General features: G+C 44.4%; 1 protein-coding gene across 1 annotated transcript; it reads right to left on the bottom strand.

The window, feature by feature from the left end:
• Window positions 1-1,997: 1,997 nt before the first annotated feature.
• Window positions 1,998-18,791, bottom strand: crot (carnitine O-octanoyltransferase). Its single transcript, XM_063198637.1, has 17 exons — window positions 18,619-18,791; window positions 18,111-18,233; window positions 17,809-17,933; window positions 16,855-17,036; window positions 15,699-15,823; window positions 15,391-15,499; window positions 13,568-13,661; window positions 10,151-10,276; window positions 8,409-8,510; window positions 7,774-7,857; window positions 6,518-6,625; window positions 6,114-6,244; window positions 4,356-4,479; window positions 3,683-3,761; window positions 2,896-2,989; window positions 2,470-2,589; window positions 1,998-2,243 (listed from the first exon to the last, which is right to left on the bottom strand). The coding sequence occupies exons 2-17, from the start codon at window positions 18,223-18,225 to the stop codon at window positions 2,123-2,125; spliced, it is 1,839 nt and encodes a 612-aa protein (XP_063054707.1). The 5' UTR covers window positions 18,226-18,233; window positions 18,619-18,791; the 3' UTR covers window positions 1,998-2,122.
• Between the last annotated feature and the right edge of the window lie 743 nt (window positions 18,792-19,534).

Genomic DNA, 19,534 nt, shown 5'->3' with positions numbered 1-19,534 from the left:
GACCTTACAACATTCAGAATCGCATCACACAAAACAAACACGCAAACAAACAAACAAACAAAACACATATGGGGAGTAAAATAGACAAGAGCAAACTTCAGAAATAGCCCTTATTCATTTTAAAGTGCTGGATAGAATACCTAGATTAAAAAATAATCAATGTTCAGAGACATAAAAACACTCATTAAAAAATCAACACAATTATACAAAATGTCTAATAAAATAATAAATCACACTTTGAAAGGGAAGAGGAAGCACTGTAGAACAGCACAATCATGAGGATAGGATTAAAGAAGGCATCCTCCTTCTGGGTTACGGTCAGTAGCATGTTCTATGTGAGCCCGCCGCTCGTGTTGCTAGCGCATTGCATTGATAAGTGCATTCACTGAATTCACCAGCAGGTGGCATTACACTGTATGCGACCAAAGGCACCAGTTGAAGCAGGTTTCCCCTGCAAGTAGGCTACTGTAGTAGACGACTGAGTCAAGTACTATAAGCAACACTTGGGAAGAAATGAGGGATTAGTCTGCTTTGGTAAATCTTGTGAGAAACGCACACATTCATTGAACAAACCAGCCAAACGGCTGGGGAAAACAAAAGAGCTTATTGTACAAAAAAATTTAACTTCATATCTCTGTCTCTGAGCTACAAACTGATTTTGAAATGTTATATGCAGCATACATTTGAATGATCAAGGTTAGGCCTATCTATTAGTTACAAGTTGGACACTATCAGATCCCCGTACGTAATGTCCATGTATTCATTAAGTCCTTAAGGGGAGAGGACGAGGCATGAGGGCTAGTTAGGTGTGTAAATGGCTGGCGTGCACATACTGTATGTGTGTGTGTGGGGGGACCCAGGCATGCAGTTTCCCTCATGTTAGCCTGTCTAGAGGAGAGAGAGGGTGCTCTGGTGAGCATAGCGATAGAACACTAGATGTCGTGTTGACTAATGGCCATCGGAACGAATGTCTCTCTTTGGTCGCCGCCATCTTTGTTCTCTTGTAACGTTGTGATCTACAGACTGGGGAGCGGAGAGTGAGGAGATTCGGTTTGACAGGGTGGTGAGGACCTGTATCTCTTGCAGGGAAGTGGAGAGGGTGGTGGGGAGGACCAGCAGGAGGGAGGAGAGATGACGGTGATGAGGGTTGTTCACAGGTGTGAGAGGGAGGTGAGCACCAGCATGTCGTGTAGGGAGGTGGAGAGGGAGGCGGAGAGGGAGAGGGTGAGGACCAGCATCTCGTGCAGGGAGGTGGAGAGGGAGGTGGTCTGAGAGGGAGGTGGAGGAGTGATGTACAGGCCTAAGAGGGAGGTGAGCTGAGGGTGATGATGGTCATTTACAAGTTTGAGAGCGTGGTGAGGGCCAGCATCTCGTGTAGGGAGGTGGAGAGGGAGGTGGAGAGTTATCATGTGTTCGTAAGTGTGTGTGTGTGTGTGTGTGTGTGATGTCTCACTTTAGTGGCAGGGTCTAGCATGATGCATCATCAGTTTGAGAGCGTGGTGAGGGCCAGCATCTCGTGTAGGGAGGTGGAGAGGGAGGTGGAGAGGGAGGTGGAGAGGGAGGCGGAGAGGGTGATGGAGAGGGAGAGGGAGGGTCTGAGAGGGTGATGTACAGGTCTGAGAGGGAGATGGAGAGGGTGAGGACCAGCATCTCGTGCAGGGATGTGGAGAGGGAGGTGGCCTGAGAGGGTGTTGGAGAGGGAGGTGGTTTGAGAGGGAGGTGGTCTGAGAGGGAGGTGGAGAGGGAGGTGGTTTGAGAGGGAGGTGGTCTGAGAGGGAGGTGGTCTGAGAGGGAGGTGGTCTGAGAGGGAGGTGGTCTGAGAGGGAGGTTGTCTAAGAGGGAGGTGGTCTGAGAGGGAGGTGGAGAGGGAGGTGGAGAGGGAGGTGGAGAGGGAGGCGGAGAGGGTGATGGAGAGGGAGAGGGAGGGTCTGAGAGGGTGGGTCTGAGAGGGAGGTGGTCTGAGAGGGAGGTGGTCTGAGAGGGAGGTGGTTTGAGAGGGAGGTGGTCTGAGAGGGAGGTGGTCTGAGAGGGAGGTGGTCTGAGAGGGAGGTGAGCTGAGAGGGAGGTGGTTTGAGAGGGAGGTGGTCTGAGAGGGAGGTGGTCTGAGGGTGATGATGGTTATTCACAGGTTTGAGAGCGTAGTGAGAGCCAGCATCTCGTGCAGGGTAGTGGTGAGGCTGTGGAAGAGAGCCTCCGCGTTGGTCTCCGCACATGACTTCCAGGCCGTACACGACGCCAGAATCCTGAAGAAAACAAGACAGACATGTCATGCATTACACACATTTGGAGGACACATTCATTCATTTTATTCAATTATATTAGAAAATATTTTTAAATATAAAAAACCCTGATATATACAGTATCATTTTATATGTCTGATTGATTGATTGATTGATTGATTGATAATTCCATCAATCCAACCACAATTTAATTCCTTCATGTTTTCATACATTACAGGTATGCACTCACCTATCATCCCGGATCTGGTAGAAGAATCCGTAGCCGTGGTTGACCATGGGGGCGACGGCTCCAAGCACTGTGGTGTAACCCACCAGGCTGGTGGACAGGGTGAAGTTGCCACCGCCACCACTGCAGCAGACAAGGAGTGTGCACATACAGACATACTATATTGTAATGGTACTATATGGTGACAAAGGATGTGCACATAAAGATATAAGGTAACGCTGTATTTTAATGGTTCACTATTACAATGGTATTGGTATACAATACAATGGCATTACAAATACCACATTAAGTACAGTGTAATAGCCACCAGTGTAACAATATTTAATACCATGTAATACCAGTGGAATACCAGTACCAACCCTAACCCTAACCCTAACCCTAGATGTAAGTGCAAAATTGGTACATGGTGTTACACAGCGTACAGCTCACCTTGTGGCAAATGGAGGGTCAGTGAAGATCTGTGGAGTAGGAAGTCCCTCCTCTCTCGCTAGCAGGGCCAGGCCCAACAGGTGTCTGTCAAAGCCTGACCAACCCACAAATAAGACGGAAAACAATAGTCATATTATCAAGCAGATGTACTGAGAGATATTATACTACCCCACCCCACAAAACAGAGGGAGAAAAATTATTTATATTATTAATAATATGACAAACAGACGTCTGTCAAAATCTGAGGCAGGTAAAGGATTCATGTCAGTAGGCATACACATTAAAAATGAGTATGCAATATTTTACAATATTGCAATATTTTACAATGTATGATTTATTATACAATATCAAGACATTAAGCCATTAAGCCATTTAATGTCAGTTTACTTTACTTTAGTTACCGGACTAGTGAGATGAAAATTGAGGAGAGGTACAATGTTGTGCAAGCCCCAGGCCGTTTACGGCCCTTGAAGTCATTTTATCCGGCCCCCAAAATAATTTTAATGTTTAATGCAGCTTCACATGAAATATGACATATTTTGTAAATGAATCTTAGAAATTACATTTGCAATACAATTAAGTCATATTCAGGGTATTTAGAGAAGGTGGGGTCTGTTTTAAAAGGTGGCTGTCTTCAATATAGGCCTAAAGTGCAGGGGTAAATCCTGGTCTGTGATCATAGTACGGCCCTCGGAGGACTTTTACAGCCCTTGGAGGTATTTGAAGTGGCCCCTTGAATGAAAAACTTTCCTCACCCCTGCTTTAATGCCACATGGGCGGCACGTACCTTTTCCTTGCTGTGCCTCTGCCATCAGTTTGTTGTGCTTGTCGACTGCTTTCTGCAGAGCTGCCCTCTTAGCATCCCCCTATAGACATACAGATCACAGTCAAACAGGCTTCGAACTAGAGGTGGCACGGATCACAAATATGTAAGTGTGTGAGACGTCTCACTTTAGCGGCGGAGTATAGCATGAAGATATATCATGTGTTCGTAAGTGTGTGTGTGTGTGTGATGTCTCACTTTAGTGGCAGGGTTTAGCATGGTGCAGCATCATGTGTGTATAAGTGTGTGTGGGGTGTCTTACTTTAGCGGCGGAGTAAAGCATGAAGATATATCATGTGTTCGTAAGTGTGTAATTGTGTGTGTGAGGCGTCTCACTTTAGCGGCAGGGTCCAGCATGGTGCAGCATCATGTGTGTGTATTAAGAAGCTGGTTCAGGAGTAAAGCAGGTTAAGAGGTAAATCATCTAATAGGAGAGCCACTAGGCCCTGTGTGTGTGTGTGCGTGTGTGTGTGTGTGTGTGTGTGTGTGTGTGTGTGTGTGTGTGTGTGTGTGTGTGTGTGTGCGTGTGTGCGTGTGTGTGTGTGTGAGCTTCTTAGTATAGGCCCTATGTGTGTGTCAGTGTGTAAGTCTAGCATGAAGAGATATTATATGTAAGTGTGTGTGTTTGGCGTCTCACTTTAGCGTTGGGGTCTAGCATGAGGCGGCACCAGCTCTGTGCCTCGGGGGTGCAGGGCCTCATGGTCTCCGTACGGCCGTGATAGAACCTCCGCGTGGTGGCCGTCTCATAGCAACATCCTGACCTGCGCGCGTGCACGCACACACACACACACACACACACACACACACACACACACACACACACACACACACACACACACACACACACACACACACACACACACACACACACACACACACACACACACACACACACACACACACACACAGGAATACTGTAAACACTTACAGCATCGATTCTCAACCTGCTTTGACCAAATGCCCCCTGTATAAACAATTTTTCACTCAGTATCATTTCAGTATTTTATGTTGTACTTAACCTCCATTCCACTAGAGGGCACTGTATGCTCGGTAAACAGGGAATCATTTAAAACCTGCATCATCATTTTACCCAACACTCCGTTTCGCTGTTATTCGGTATTGATTAGTCGGTAAAACCCTCTTGACCACATCATCAGCAAGTCAACGTTCCGCTTATATTAGTATAAAAAACAACAACATAGACTAATGTCCCCCATTAGGAACTATCAACGCCCCCTTAGGGGGCTTTAGGGCCCCCGTTGAGAGATACTGGCCTATAGGAATACTGTATAAACAGGAATACAAGTACCGTACACACATCATGACACAAACGTTGTTAAGTCAAAGTGACACACAGAGCTGTTGTTCTCATCACTGAACTTTGTTTGTTATTTGTGTTAACAGCTACACTTTCATCTGTTGTGCGGTTGAATAAAAGGCATCTCCAAACCAAGCTCTGTGTCTGAATTTCAATCCCATTCCATTCCTCTCCCAGTCCCCTGCCCCTTGCCCCTGTCTCTACCCCTTCCCCTGATATGCCCTGCTCTGTCTCCCTCTCCCTCTCCTCTAGTCCGTTTCCTTCTCTCGCTCCCTCTCATTTTCTCTCTTGCTCTCATTCTCTCTCTTCCCATGCTCACTCGCCCTCCCCTCCTCTCTCTCCCTTTCCTTCTCTCTCTCTCCCCTGCTCCTTCTCACTCTCTCTCTCCCCTGCTCCCTGTTCTCTCTCTCCCTTTCCTTTTCCCTCTCCTCTCCTCTCCTTCTCTCTGCCTCTCTCCTTTGCCCTCTCCCCTGCTCTCCTTCTCACTCTCCCTCTCCCCTGCTCCCTCTCTATCTCCCTTTCCTTCTCTCTCCCTTTCCTTCTCTCTCTCTCTCTCTCCTTTTCTTTCTCTCTCCCTCTCTCCCCTGCTCCTTCTCCCTCTCCCTCTCCCCTTCTTTCCCTCTCCCTCTCCCCTTCTCTTTCCCTCTCCCTGTCCCTTACTCTTGGCCCCTTCTCTAGCCCTCCCCTGCTCTGCCCTGTCCAGGCTGTCCCCTTCTATTATCTGCCCTGTATTTATGTCCTGTCTTAAGACAAAGTTATTCACTGATGCCTTTGGTTAATGTATACACCTGCTTCTGTATTTTTTACCTTTCGATTTGAATGTTTTTAATTTTCTTTGAATAAATCTCTCATTTGACTGAAATATTTTTTATCTTCACCGATTCCAAATATTTTTTGTCTTATTTTAATATTCTGTGTTTCTTATTTACGCTGCTCTTTCGTCTTTTTATTTTTGTGAAGCACATTAAATTAAATTTATGTATAAAATGCCCTATATAAATAGACATGCCTTCCCTTGCTTGTTATCCGCCTTGTCTTGTCCTCTGCCCTGTTCCCTGTCCTGTCCCCATGACTTACTTGTGGTGGAGTCTGTAGTAGGCCAGTTGCAGGGCCAGCTGTACAAACGTGTCCGGGTGCAGCTTCCTCTTCTTTATGGCCGTCTTGCCAAAGGAGGTGAAGGCATACGTCACGGCCTGCAGATCCTGAGTCTGGAGCAGTGATCATGCATACACACACACGCGCGCGCGCACACACACACATACATACATCCACAAAGAGCAACAGAGAGTAATGTGAGAAAGTAGTTCAGAGAGAGAGAGAGAGAGAGAGAGAGAGAGAGAGAGACAGACAGACAGACAGACAGACAGACAGACGACAGGGTGTCGTGATCCCCCCTAGATAGATTATCAGCTAGTTGTGTCAAACAGTGCAGGTCAAAGTCCACTGATGTGGCGTGAGAGGTGGGCGTGGGTGTTACTCACCGTTGTGTAGTACTGCTGCTTGGCCATGCTGATGTCCCTCGTGATGCGCTCATCTACAGTGAACACCAGCTCCTCAGGTAGAGGCAACAAACGAACCACATCTGAACCCTGAGAGAGAGAGAGAGAGAGAGAGAGAGAGAGAGAGAGAGAGAGAGAGAGAGAGAGAGAGAGAGAGAGAGAGAGAGAGAGAGAGAGAGAGAGAGAGAGAGAGAGAGAGAGAGAGAGCGAGAGAGAGCGAGCGAGCGAGAGAGAGAGAGAGAGAGAGAGAGAGAGAGAGAGAGAGAGAGAGAGACAGAGAGAGAGAGACAGAGAGAGCGAAAGAGAGAGACAGACAGAGTCAAGGGAGGGAAAGAGATAGATACACAATGAGAGAGACAGAGACGGGCACACACAAGGTAAATTCACGCAAGACTGTGGTGGACAAGTGTTCAACACAGCTTTCCTCCTCAAATCTCTTCTCTTCTGTCTCCAGGCTGTAATTTAAATGAATGAAGGAAGTGAAACACAGCACTCTTCAGATATGTTTGCACACTGAGGAAGGGCTCCGCCCGAAACATTCGTGGGCGAATTATCAAAGAAAAAATCTGAAGAATGCTGCCCTTCGCTTCCGTCCTTCATTCATTCATTCATTCATTCATTCATTCATGTGTTTTGTGGGATTCAGCAACCAGTTAAAAAATGTGACAATCGGCCCTACCGGGGCTCTAGGCTGCTGCGCCAGCGAGCCGGGTTCGATTCCGGCCTAGGTCATTTGCCGATCCTTCCCCGTCTCTCTATCCCCCGCCTGTCCTATCTAATAAAGGCTTTAAAGGGACACTGTGCAGGAAATGGTCAAAAAAGGTACTGCAACTAGGCCGCTTATTGAAATTGGGCTGCCTATTGCCAAATTTGATCTTTACATGAAGGTTTACTAAGTATTAAACAAATATTTTCTAGTATGGTCCAAGTACAGTCATTTTTGCAGCTAAAAATGGCTATTTTAGGAAATTCAAAATGGCGGACCATGGAGAAGATCCCCCTTTTCATGTATGGAAAGCGCAATTTTTCCAGTCATAATGAATACTTAGAAATTGATACTGGCGGTAAGTATTCATGAAAAAGGTAACATTAGTGAATGGGCAGCATGAATTCTGGAAATAAACAACTAAGAATCTCACAAAGTGTACCTTTAAAAGCCCCTAAAACACTTTTTCCCCCTTTAACTGTGAGAATCATTAGGCGATAGTGTGAGGGCGTCTCACTATTCCAGGCTGTACCTTCCATTTGCCGTTGGAGGCCTTGAGCTGCTGGTCCACGTGGTAGCAGAGGGTGATGAGGGTCATGGCATCATAGGGGGCATGCTGACAGCAGAAATACAGGAGAAGAGAATAGAATAGAATAGAATAGAATAGAATAGAATACAGTAGAATAGAATAGGAGGATATCATAGAAATGCTGTATTGAGATATCACACAGTAACTACAAACTGTTAATAATGAACTACAGTGCATAAAAAATGATTGCAAACCCAGAAGTACAGAGAAAGATGTAAAAATAACAGATAACACAGACTTGAGTCCAAAACACCAAGAATCCTACTGAGAAGAAGTAGTGTGTAGTATGTGTGTGACATATCTTAATTTGTCTATTAATGACTCATTTAAGCATTGACTGACTTGCTAGGATAATTAATGAACTTGACATTACTATCGGTATATGATGATGGTCTGTATGGGTAATTAATGAACTTGACATTACTATCGGTATATGATGATGGTCTGTATGGGTAATTAATGAACTTGACATTACTATCGGTATATGATGATGGTCTGTATGGGTAATTAATGAACTTGACATTACTGTCGGTATATGATGATGGTCTGTATGAGGGGTGGATTGGGAGGGTACTCACATCACAGTTGGAGCCAAAGGTGCCATCAGCGAAACACAGGTAGTTATAGGACTTATCCCCCCAGCGGACAGTCGGGTCACCTGTCAGGGCCTGAACCGTCATCTGGTGGATTTACATGGGAAATACGAACACAGACGGAGGACAACTTCAAAACATATAAGTTGTTGGGGAAAGAAGAGTGAGAAAAGTACACTATACTAGTGGTGTGCATTGGCAATGTCCTTACGATTTGATTACGATTCACACTGTCCATACGATTCGATTCGATTTAAATTGATTCAGTTTGATTCTACGATGCATTGCGATGCATTACATTTCTACTGAAATCAAGGCAAATTTTTCATCATTGATGAGGCAATACAAGCAGTCAGATACTGAACAACATTTTATTGGTTCTTGTGTTTATCAGTCCAGCAGTTTTCAATGCTTTGAGGTGCTTTAATTTAATTTCACATTCATTTGCTCCGGAAATGCCCACAGAAGTCATTGAAACATGGAAAAATATGCCACATCGATTCATTATGACATCTGCCCAATCGATCGAATTGTCCTGTCCCGGATTGCGATCCATTGCCGAATCAATTATTGATGACATCACTGCTATACTACACTACAAAGTAAAGTTCAGTATCTACAGTACCCATAACAAAACACGTCTTAAAATGTATGCCATGTTTATGACAGCGGAAAAATATACCATGTTAGCAGGCAGGAAGTAGAACACTAATTTCCTGTCTAATCTCTATTTGATAAAATGCTGTTTTGGCATTGTACAGCACAGCAGTATACTGTATTAGAGTGAGCTCCGGTAGGGACACATAGGAGGCGAAACAAGCGAAGCGAAGAGAGGCGAAATCCAACCGTCATCAGGTCGTCGCGGCGAATCAAATGGAATGGAACAGTTATGTTGTTGATTTGATTGGGCAGCGGCAGGCGAATTCGCTCCTCATTTGCATAACATTAAACTTTCTTTAATAATTTCGCTTCGCTTCGCTCCTGTTCGCTTGCCTTCGCCTCTCTCGTAGGAATGAATGGCAAAGTTTGCAAATTCGCGTGTATGTGTCCCTACCGTTAACACCACTTGACTTGGTCATGGTGGGTGGCACATGATGCCACTGGGGTGTGTGTGTGTGTGTGTGTGTGTGTGTGTGTGTGTGTGTGTGTGTGTGTATATATGTGCGTGCAGGGAATGGAGGCGCCTCTGATCAATATATAGCTACAACATCAGGAGCCAAACACCCATAGTAGCCAAGCTGACCTACAAAGCACACATGCAAACCTGTGCTAATAAATAGAAGCAGCAAGCGGGTGAAGGTTATACGTCTACCAGGAGAACTGTGGCAGGGGAGCTCAGTGCAGAGTAGCAACAGGATTGATTTACTCAATGGGGTACAGCATACAGTATACTATCTACAGTATGCATATCGTGCCAGGGAGCATGTGTCAGTGTGTGTGTGTGTGTGTGTGTGTGTGTGTGTGTGTGTGTGTGTGTGTGTGTGTGTGTGTGTGTGTGTGAGTAAATTAGAACTAAGACTGTCAAGCACAATTACCCCTGAATAGCACAAGGCTGGAACACTATGGGTCTTACTTACTACACTGTGTGTGTGTGTGTGTGTGTGTGTGTGTGTGTGTGTGTGTGTGTGTGTGTGTGTGTGTGTGTGTGTGTGTGTGTGTGTGTGTGTGTGTGTGTGTGTGTGTGTGTGTGTGTGTGTGTGTGTGTGTGTGTGTGCTCGTGTCAGTACCGGAGAGTAGTTCTCAGCTGTAGCGTAGGGCTTGCTGTCGTCCAGGGAGACGACGAACATGCTGCTCTGGATGGTCTCCAGCATGCTCTCATTGGCTGGGTCCAGAGAGATCAGGTGCTCTCGCGTCTACAGAGGGGAGCACACAGCAGGGGTTCATGAGGTACCAGCAGATAAGACCATACAGACTGGAAATGAAATACAATAATAAAGGATACTATATCTCTTCATGAAAAGTACAAAAATATATACAGAACATGAAAGTGCACAGACACAGGTATGACGAATTTCGATGCAAAACGGTGTATCCACCAATTTTGACTTTCTGCATCTTATTATTAAAAATGACTGTTCAGAAGGCCTATAACCTATGTGCGAATTCTTGCCATTCAAATATTTTGAGAACATACTTTTTAAACCTATATAAAATGCATTTTGCAATGCAATGGAATGCCCAATACAAAAATGTAAATTTCCCCAACATTCTATAAAATCAATACACACCGTTTTGCAATGCCAACGAAACTCTTCATATTTTCATGATTCTCCATAATCTCTTCAGGTATTACTACTACTAGGTAACAGTTGCTGCTACGGTACTGGTAGCACTACTACTGTAGTAGTAGCAGCAGGGTCATTCCACGCCAAATCAACAAGAGCCCGCGCACTTAGGTCTCAAAAAATTCTGAAAATATTACCAAGTGTACCCATGGTACTTAAGAGAAACACTGTAAATTTATTTGAATGTAAGATGTATACTCTCCGTGTTACAGCCAATTTTACTGGGGGAGGGGGGTGCCCATTTTGTTCACACTTTTTTTTGTCAAAGTTCACAAGCCCGTAGCTCAATAACTAAACCATGTAGGAAGCTCAAATTTAGCATGCTGGTACATAGATAGGATAAGTTTGTTGCAAAACTGTCAGTTTTGGTCTGTATGATCCTGCATCATCATGGCATTCCCTCAAAGATGATAGAAATTGTACTGGAGTTTTTGGCTGTGCTCTGTTTAGGCCTTCAGAAGACATATTTGTGCCCAACATAGCCTCTTGTTTTTTTCCCTTGTAGAGACAAGTAGAAACACTCCCATAAAAATCTATAAATAGAAAGGAAACCCCATCAGTGTTTGACCAGAAGACCTCACAAGTCTGACAAATCATTTTGGGTGTCATTTTCAGAGCTCCAGAACCCCTTGTGGGATTGTCCACAGATTTTTATTTTATTTTTTTCTTCATTCTCCATGAATTCTTCTTTTTAAAAATGCAAATGAGACTTGTCTTATGTGATGTTTTCTTTTGTAATTTCCAACCTGAACATGGGCAACATGCACATTGAGGGCAATATGTTTTCTATGCGTTTCATCCGCTGCCATCTGCTGGTCAAAAAAAGTAACAACATGACTCCTTGTGCCTGGCCTACTGTCTCTTTTGGTGTGCGAACCTGCTCCCACATTGAACGCTCCTGAAATCATTGAAATCGAAAGGGATACCTGCACTCCTGCACAGGGACTCTCAGGTGATCATGTCTGTGCAAAATTTGCATTTGATTATTTAGTCTTTACATTAAATGTTATCGAAATCATGTTGCTCTCTTTTTGCATTTTGCCCATGTTCAGGGTGGAAATTACAAAAGAAAACATCACATAAGACAAGTCTCATTGGCATTTTTAAAAAGAAGACTTCATGGAGAATGAAGAAAAATATAAAATAAAAATCTGTGGACAATCCCACAAGGGGTTCTGGAGCTCTGAAAATGACACCCAAAATGATTTGTCAGACTTGTGAGGTCTTCTGGTCAAACACTGATGGGGTTTCCTTTCTATTTATAGATTTTTATGGGAGTGTTTCTACTTGTATCTACAAGGGGAAAAAATCATGAGGCTATGTTGGGCACAAATATGTCTTCTGAAGGCCTAAACAGAGCACAGCCAAAAACTCCAGTACAACTTGTATCATCTTTGAGGGAATGCCATGACGATGCAGGATCATACAGACCAAAAATGACAGCTTTGCAACAAACGATTCCTATCTATGTACCAGCATGCCAAATTTGAGCTTCCTACATGGTTTAGTTATTGAACTATGGGCTTGTGAACTTTGACAAAAAAAAGAGTGTGAACAAAATGGGCACCCCCCTCCCCCAGTGAAATTGGCTGTAACATGGAGAGTATACATCTTACATTCAAATAAAGTCACAGTGTTTCTCTTAAGTACCATGTGTACACTCAGTAATATTTTCAGAATTTTTTGAGACCTAAGTGCGCGGGCTCCTGTTGATTTGGCGTGGAATGACCCAGCAGTAGTAGTATTGTATTCCTCCCAATTAGTATTGTAATGCACTACAAAGTACCCTCAAATACAGTGTGTGTGTGTGTGTGTGTGTGTGTGTGTGTGTGTGTGTGTGTGTGTGTGTGTGTGTGTGTGTGTGTGTGTGTGTGTGTACTGATGGAAGGCTAACTGCTGTACTAAATATATGTTTACTGCAGTGTGCTGATGTGTAGTGAGTGTATGTTTTGTGTGTGTGTGTGTGTGTGTGTGTGTGTAAGAGAGACAGTGTGGGTGTGTGTATGTTAACTGATGTAAGGCTTTTTGCTATACTCAAATTTTGCAATAGGTTTACTGCAATGTACAATAATGTGTATTATGTCTTTCTTAATGTCTTGTATCTAAGTATCTATACAAGATGTCAGAGACCTTAATTTCCCTCTGGATTAATAAAAGTAATCTACTCTACTCTACTCTACTCTACTCTACCTCTACTCTACTCTACCCTCCTGGTACCTGCTATCAGCATCTCCTGAGTTCTAATTGGATAACAGCAGCCTTTATGCTAACTAATAGCACACTAACAGACCATGTGAACAGCAAAGCCAGCTAGGTGTAGTTGAGTGCGGACAGAGCGACTGTTTTGATTGGATTATCTCCTCAGCGGTGAAGACCAGACCCACTGTGGTGATGGGAGTGGGATTAAGAGAAGAGGATTTTAGAAGAGAGTAGCGTCTGGCTAAGACACAGGAGAGTGATACCTTTAATGCCTTAATGGTCAAGGAAGTGGTGTCTTTTCCTTAAGAGGGTTGCTATTCCTATATGAGTAGATAAAAGGCTCCATGTGAATGGGTAAGTAAATAAGTGGTGCCATTGCCCCCGTATCCATAAAATAAGATACCACTGCTGCAACTGACCTTGTAGCTAGGTTAGCTATGGAGAGTAGCATCAGAGAAAAGTAAAAGTAAACGGTACATTTCCCAGTGTTAATTCGATTTCAGTCTTGTAGTTGGTGATACTCTGTAATTGTTTAATCTTCTAAAATGTACTGGGGCATATACTACAAAGCTGGTTCAGGAGTAAAGTTAAGACTAAGAGGTAAATCATCTAATAGAAGAGCCTGTGGTGGTCATTTTCTTAAAAAGTATGGTAGTGTACCTTGGCCCAGCGTGTCCTCTCCTCTGTGGTGAGAGCTGCTATCCCCTGCCCTAACGGCTGGCCCTCGCACATCTGCTTGATGTGAGTGAGCTGCCTGTGGGAGGGACATGAAGCAGAACACAAGTTAAGTAAGGTAGTGGTGCGCGGGGGTGTTGTGGCATAGCGCGCTAAGTCCCCCACATTTGGGCTTTCATGCCCACGGGGACCCCGGTTAGAGTCTGGCCGGGGTTATTTCCCAATCCCACCCCGTCTCTCTGTCCACTCGCTTCCTGTCACCATCTCAGACTGTCCTATCAAAATAGAGGCATAAAGGCCCCTAAAATATATATATATATATATATATAAATAAAGGGTAGTGGTGCGCACATCCACAGTTCCTAGTCTGATGAAGAGCATACCGCTCGAAAACATTCACTTGGGAAAATAAAAGGAAAAAGGAAAAATGGGAGTAGTGTGCGGGCAGAACACAAGTTAGCCAATAGCCACACTGTACAAGCTAAAGCAAGGGGGGTAAATACCATGTACGAAACACCGGGTAATTATTTTGTCAACTGTAGCCCCTTAATGCACGCCGTACCTCCAGTGGCCCACTGTAATAGTCACTGAATAGTCATACTACATAACAGATATGACATAAAACAGGGACTTTAGTAATGCACTATGACTTGGCCATTGCCATTGTGGTAACAGCAAATTTATAACGACGTGTCATAACGGGTTAAGGAACTTAGCCTCACAGAGAGCAATCGTTATTCTGCTATCAGGAGAAGAGTGGTGTCTCTATGACAACAGTGGGAAAAGGAGAAGCTCTGCATGTCATGGTGTCACATGGCCCTTTGTAAATAAATCACAGGCCAACTGCACCAAGGAGGTCAGATTGACCTCAGGTCAACTGAGGTCAGATTATAGTGCCATTGAAGGAAAAAACCCACAATTCAATTTTTTTGGTAAAACGTAGAAAAATGTGGTAAAACATAGCTATTCACAAGGGTGAAGGATATTAGTTAACAAAAAGGGGTGTTAGCTGTCCACAGTGCTGTCTGCATGTTCATTCTTTACATATGCTGTAAAGTCTACACTGCAACTCTGAAAGGAGGCAGGCTGGGAGTCAAACTACTTTGCATTTTTCATTTGTGAATTAAATCAGGACGACATCACTCACTGCAAACCAAACCTTTCCCCAGCAGCCTGCTTAGCTGTCAGGTGACCTAGATCTGGATCTAATGCTGTCCAACTTTACTAAGGTCATCTAGGGCAGTGCTTCCCAACCTTTTTTGTCCTGCGTACCCCCTTAGCAACTTTTTCATATGATGAGTACCCTCTCGCCCTCATTCAGGCTCTGTTCCTCTATCCCAATGTGACTACACTCAATATATTTGTTATTATTACATTTTTCCGCGTACCCCTTGAGGTGTGCTCACGTACCCCTAGTGGTACACGTACCCCTGGTTGGGAAACACTGATCTAGGGGGTCTGGTAAGTTGCCAATACACATGGACAGACAAACAGACAGCCCAAAACAACTACACACACAACCAGAGCCGGCTTAGTGCACCGCTTAAATATGGATGCTGACCTTACCAGGGGGGCCCTGGTTGCCCAAAAGTGACAAAATGCAAATTGTGACAAGATGCTATGTTATCTTGAACATGTTTTCTGGAATTCCTTGCTCGTGAAGATGACAATTTCTATGTTTTTTTTCGCCCGCGAAATTTGCCTTCTGCTGGGCCCCACAGCCTAGGGACACCAGGCCATCTTAACCCGGCCCTGCCCACTGCATTTTCCCCTTCAGTGTGCGGGGTAATGAGTCTTTATTTCCATACCTCAGGAATTCAGGTGGGGTTAATATGTGGCCGTCACACAATGCATCAAAAGTGAAGATTCTCCCTCGACACATCACCACCAGGTAAGATGGACATGGACCCTCACTCTCTGCAAAGGACAGACACAATTTTCCAGATGGATAAATGGATACAAGGATTTTAATTTGACAGACGCATAGAAATACTGTATGTAGAAGTATAATATAATATAAAGTAAAATATAAAGTGTAGGGAAACCAGAGCTGTATGTGTGTCCCCGTGTGTGTTTGTGTGTGTGTGTGTCTGTGTGTGTGTGTCAGCAGTCCTACCTGTTCTAAAGTAGTTAATGATGCTGTCTTTGGTGATGCCTGGCACTTTGCACGTGTTGAAGAGCATTCGGAACTGGTCCATGTCAAATGGGGTGTTGCCTGACTTCTGGACCACCAGTTTCTCTCTGAAACAACCATTTTAAATAATAATATTAATTATACTGTATAAACATGTATAAATTCCTTAATAATTACAACAACAATTTCATGTGGTATTCATGTGGTGTGGTATTGTACAGTTCACATCTCCGCCTCCAGTGGTTCATTAAGATATAGCTTCTGTATACAGTAGCTACAGTATATCCTACATATAGGTAGTCAAGTCAAGCCAAAGTTTATCTATAATGCACTTTTAACACAACAAAAGCAGCTGACCAAAGTGCTAACAGAAGGGCCTAAGTAAAAAAGAATTGAAACAACATAAAGCAACAATTGACAAAAGACATGGCAACATCCATAAAACACACAAAAATAGAAAACACAGGCATTAGTGGATACTAAGAGCAAATAGACCCATCTAAATAAATGAATGAAGATCACACAAGAGTGTCAATAAATAAGAGGGTTAAAAAAGGTGGGTTAAAACAATAAATAAATAAACAAATCAGTAAGTCAATAGGGCCCAGATGAGATTTAAAAGACAAGAATAGGATCAAGGGGAAATGTACATTCTGCTTCTTGATCATCAACCAGCCTAGGGATCATCTGATGACCAAGCCTGTAGGATGAACACTGAAAGAGTTTAAAGCTCCAAAAATAATCGTCAGATTCCATCGCATCTGTACAAGGCTTCCGGAGAGAGGTTTACAAACATAACACAAAGCCAAACTCTGCTAGCTGTCACCCGGTTCCACTTACGTGCGTATGAGGTGCCAGTACGGCACGTTGTTGTGCCACTTACGTGCGTATGAGGTGCCAGTACGGCACGTTGTTGTGCCACTTACGTGTGTATGAGGTGCCTCATGTGCGTATGGGGTGCCAGTACTACATGTTGTTGTGCCACTTACGTGCGTATGAGGTGCCAGTACGGCACGTTGTTGTGCCACTTACGTGTGTATGAGGTGCCTCACGTGCGTATGGGGTGCCAGTACTACATGTTGTTGTGCCACTTACGTGCGTATGAGGTGCCAGTACTACATGTTGTTGTGCCACTTACGTGCGTATGAGGTGCCAGTACTGCACGTTGTGCCAGACACTGATGCTGGTGCGGTGCAGCTGCGCTCCCTCGCATGGCGGCCAGCAGTGCTCTAGGTACGGCGCCGGGCCGCCGAAGTTCACGTACAGCTGAGACGGTGAGCGGATCTCAAGGTAGGCGGCATCCAGCCACCAGTCTTCCAGCTGGGAGTGGAGGGGTGAGAGAAGGAGAGAAGGAGAGAAGAAGAGAAGGAGAGAGGACAGTAGAGGGGTGGGGATGAGGGGGGAAAGGGCGGCAGGTGGAGAGAAGGAGAAAAAGAAAGAGAGAGAGTGAGGAGTGAGAAGAGGGAGACAGGTAGAGAGAGAGGGAGAAAGAGAGAGGAGATGAGTGGAGAGAGGGCGACGGGTAGAGAGAAAGAGGGAGATAGGTAGACAGAGAAAGAGGGAAGGGACAGGTAGAGAGAGAGGAGAAGAGAGGAGAGGTGAGAGGGAATCAGGTAGATAGAAAGAGGGAGATAGGTAGACAGAGAAAGAGGGAAGGGACAGGTAGAGAGAGAGGAGAAGAGAGGAGAGGTGAGAGGGAATCAGGTAGATAGAAAGAGGGAGAGACAGAGCCAGAGCAATGAGTACAGAGATATAGTAATACAAGTACCGCAATGCTAATTGTAATATACAAGTTGCAGCTCAAAGAAGTGAACAAATGAACAGCAGTTGCTGAAGAGAGTGATCTATGATCAGAGCGTCAAGGGGAGAGTGGAGATAAAGGGAAAACACATTGAGTAATCTCTACAGTAGTGGGCGAGAGCAAACTTGTAATAGAGGCTGAAAACACCCTTCACTCTCAAGAGGTAGTTTGAGGACGTGTCTGTTATCGGCTCTACTCTATTCCCCATGTAATCACAAAGCAAAAGGTATTTCTCTAATGCCTTCCTAAGATATGAGACAAACATTGGAGTGAAATTGTGCACATTTTTACCCAGTTCCTCTGACTCTTGGCTCTCTGAAGTAGTTTCTTGTGTAAGTCACGTCCAACACCCTCGCCAAACTGCTTCACTATGCTGACAGTTTTCTGAAACTCTGCTTCAGTTGTGAAAGGTCTCACTGGTCCATGGATGTGAAAGATGAAAAGAAAACCATTAGACCCTCATACAACAACGGGGCCTTAGAAAGAAGTGTCACCAAAAATAATTACTGGCTTCTTACATTGTTAGTTCACTGTATGTTACAACTTAATTGCTGTACTCCTAGTTTATCAGTGGCAGAAAGTCAAGACCTCACCTGAGTCCAGATATTTCCTGAGGGTTCCATCCAGGGAAGGCACGGGGAGCGAAGGCAGAGTGTCCTGATACTGGAACGTGCGTTCAGGAGTGGACTGGGACACTTGGTTGTCCATCGCGACGCCTGTGAAGTTCACAATTTCAGCAATAAACGCAACCGTGGAAGTGAAGCAGAGTAAAGACACGAAGTAGTTAACGTTTGACCTTCTTTGACGCTAGAAAGCCAACCGTTAAATGTCTAATGAGAATGCAACATGTAAACTTCACTTATTTACTTCAAGACTGCTAGCAGTATCAATAATAAGCAATGACCGATTCACAGAATTGTCTCCGGTGTGAGACTTAAATTAACACATCGATGGTCAACAGATACATAAAGGACAAAGTATATGTTTACAGCGTAGCCCACTTTCCCTTCCGCAAATTAGGTCAACCCGTATTAACAACAACAGAGTATGCTAGGGTCGAACACAGCCAGATGCAAGGTTTCAAACAATAGAAAAGCCCACCTCAGCTAGTTGCAGATGATTTCCTCAGTGCAGTATAATTATTTTCTGATGGGTTTGGGCTCTCGTCGTCCTCTTTTGTTGAGATATTTGTCATGCAGGTCAAGTGCGCGGCGAGTCATGCCCTGGTTGTGCAGACTCCAACAAAACACTCCAGTTACCTTTCCCCCAGTTAGCAGCAGTCCAACCACAGCAGAGCCCCGAAGAAGCCGGAAAATGTGACAGTGCGCATGCGCAAACTCCGCCGGCAGCAGAACACACCTCGAAATTTGACAGATGTATTTTTTTTTCTTTCATTGATCTATGCAGCTATGCTATCGGTGCATCCGAAGTTGTAGTTGTGTAATTTTTATTTATTTGTGATAGACTCTTTTTGACATATTTCATCAATGGAAACTCGAGCAAATAAAACTATTCTGCATATTTATAACCTAGAATAATAAAATATGACAAATGCTTCATAACTGAAGTCGCACCACAGACATTCTAAATAGGCCGTAGTCCCACCCAGACCTCGAGTGCTGGAACTTACAACAGCTGTGTAGCGGGCATAATCTCGATTTTATACCCTGCTTCCTTCCCCCTAGTGGCGTCCCCCAGTTGCGTTGGGATTATATTATTCCCATTGGATTGGAGCCTGGGTCGAACAAAGGGTTGCTTGTGTATCTCCGTTTCTAGCCGGGGTCAAGACTATTGTTCTGTGCCCTCTGTCCAGCATACTGTGTTGCATCATCAGGTCTGTTGCTTCATAGCGTAGTAAAGGTCTTATACGTGTTGTTTCTTTCGCTGGTTTGTTTGAAACCCCTTTAAAAGTGGACTGATGTTTCAGCATGTTTCCTTAAATAAACAATCCTTTATAAACCTGGTATTGGATGCTTACCACACTGGACAACACAAGGCTTTCTTTGTGAAGCAGACA

This window comes from Engraulis encrasicolus, chromosome 5 (assembly GCF_034702125.1).
Source record: "Engraulis encrasicolus isolate BLACKSEA-1 chromosome 5, IST_EnEncr_1.0, whole genome shotgun sequence".
In the NCBI taxonomy this organism is placed as follows: domain Eukaryota; kingdom Metazoa; phylum Chordata; class Actinopteri; order Clupeiformes; family Engraulidae; genus Engraulis; species Engraulis encrasicolus.
This window is presented reverse-complemented; position numbering and strand designations above follow the sequence as displayed.

Excerpts from the sequence above, each read along its gene's own strand:
- crot (XM_063198637.1), bottom strand. The coding sequence starts at position 18,225 with ATGGACAACCAAGTGTCCCAGTCCACTCCTGAACGCACGTTCCAGTAT. Across the intron at positions 15,824-16,854 it reads TACTGGCACCTCATACGCAC|AGAGAAACTGGTGGTCCAGA; the intron begins GTAAGTGGCACA and ends TGGTTGTTTCAG. Across the intron at positions 2,244-2,469 it reads TACCAGATCCGGGATGATAG|GATTCTGGCGTCGTGTACGG; the intron begins GTGAGTGCATAC and ends TGTTTTCTTCAG.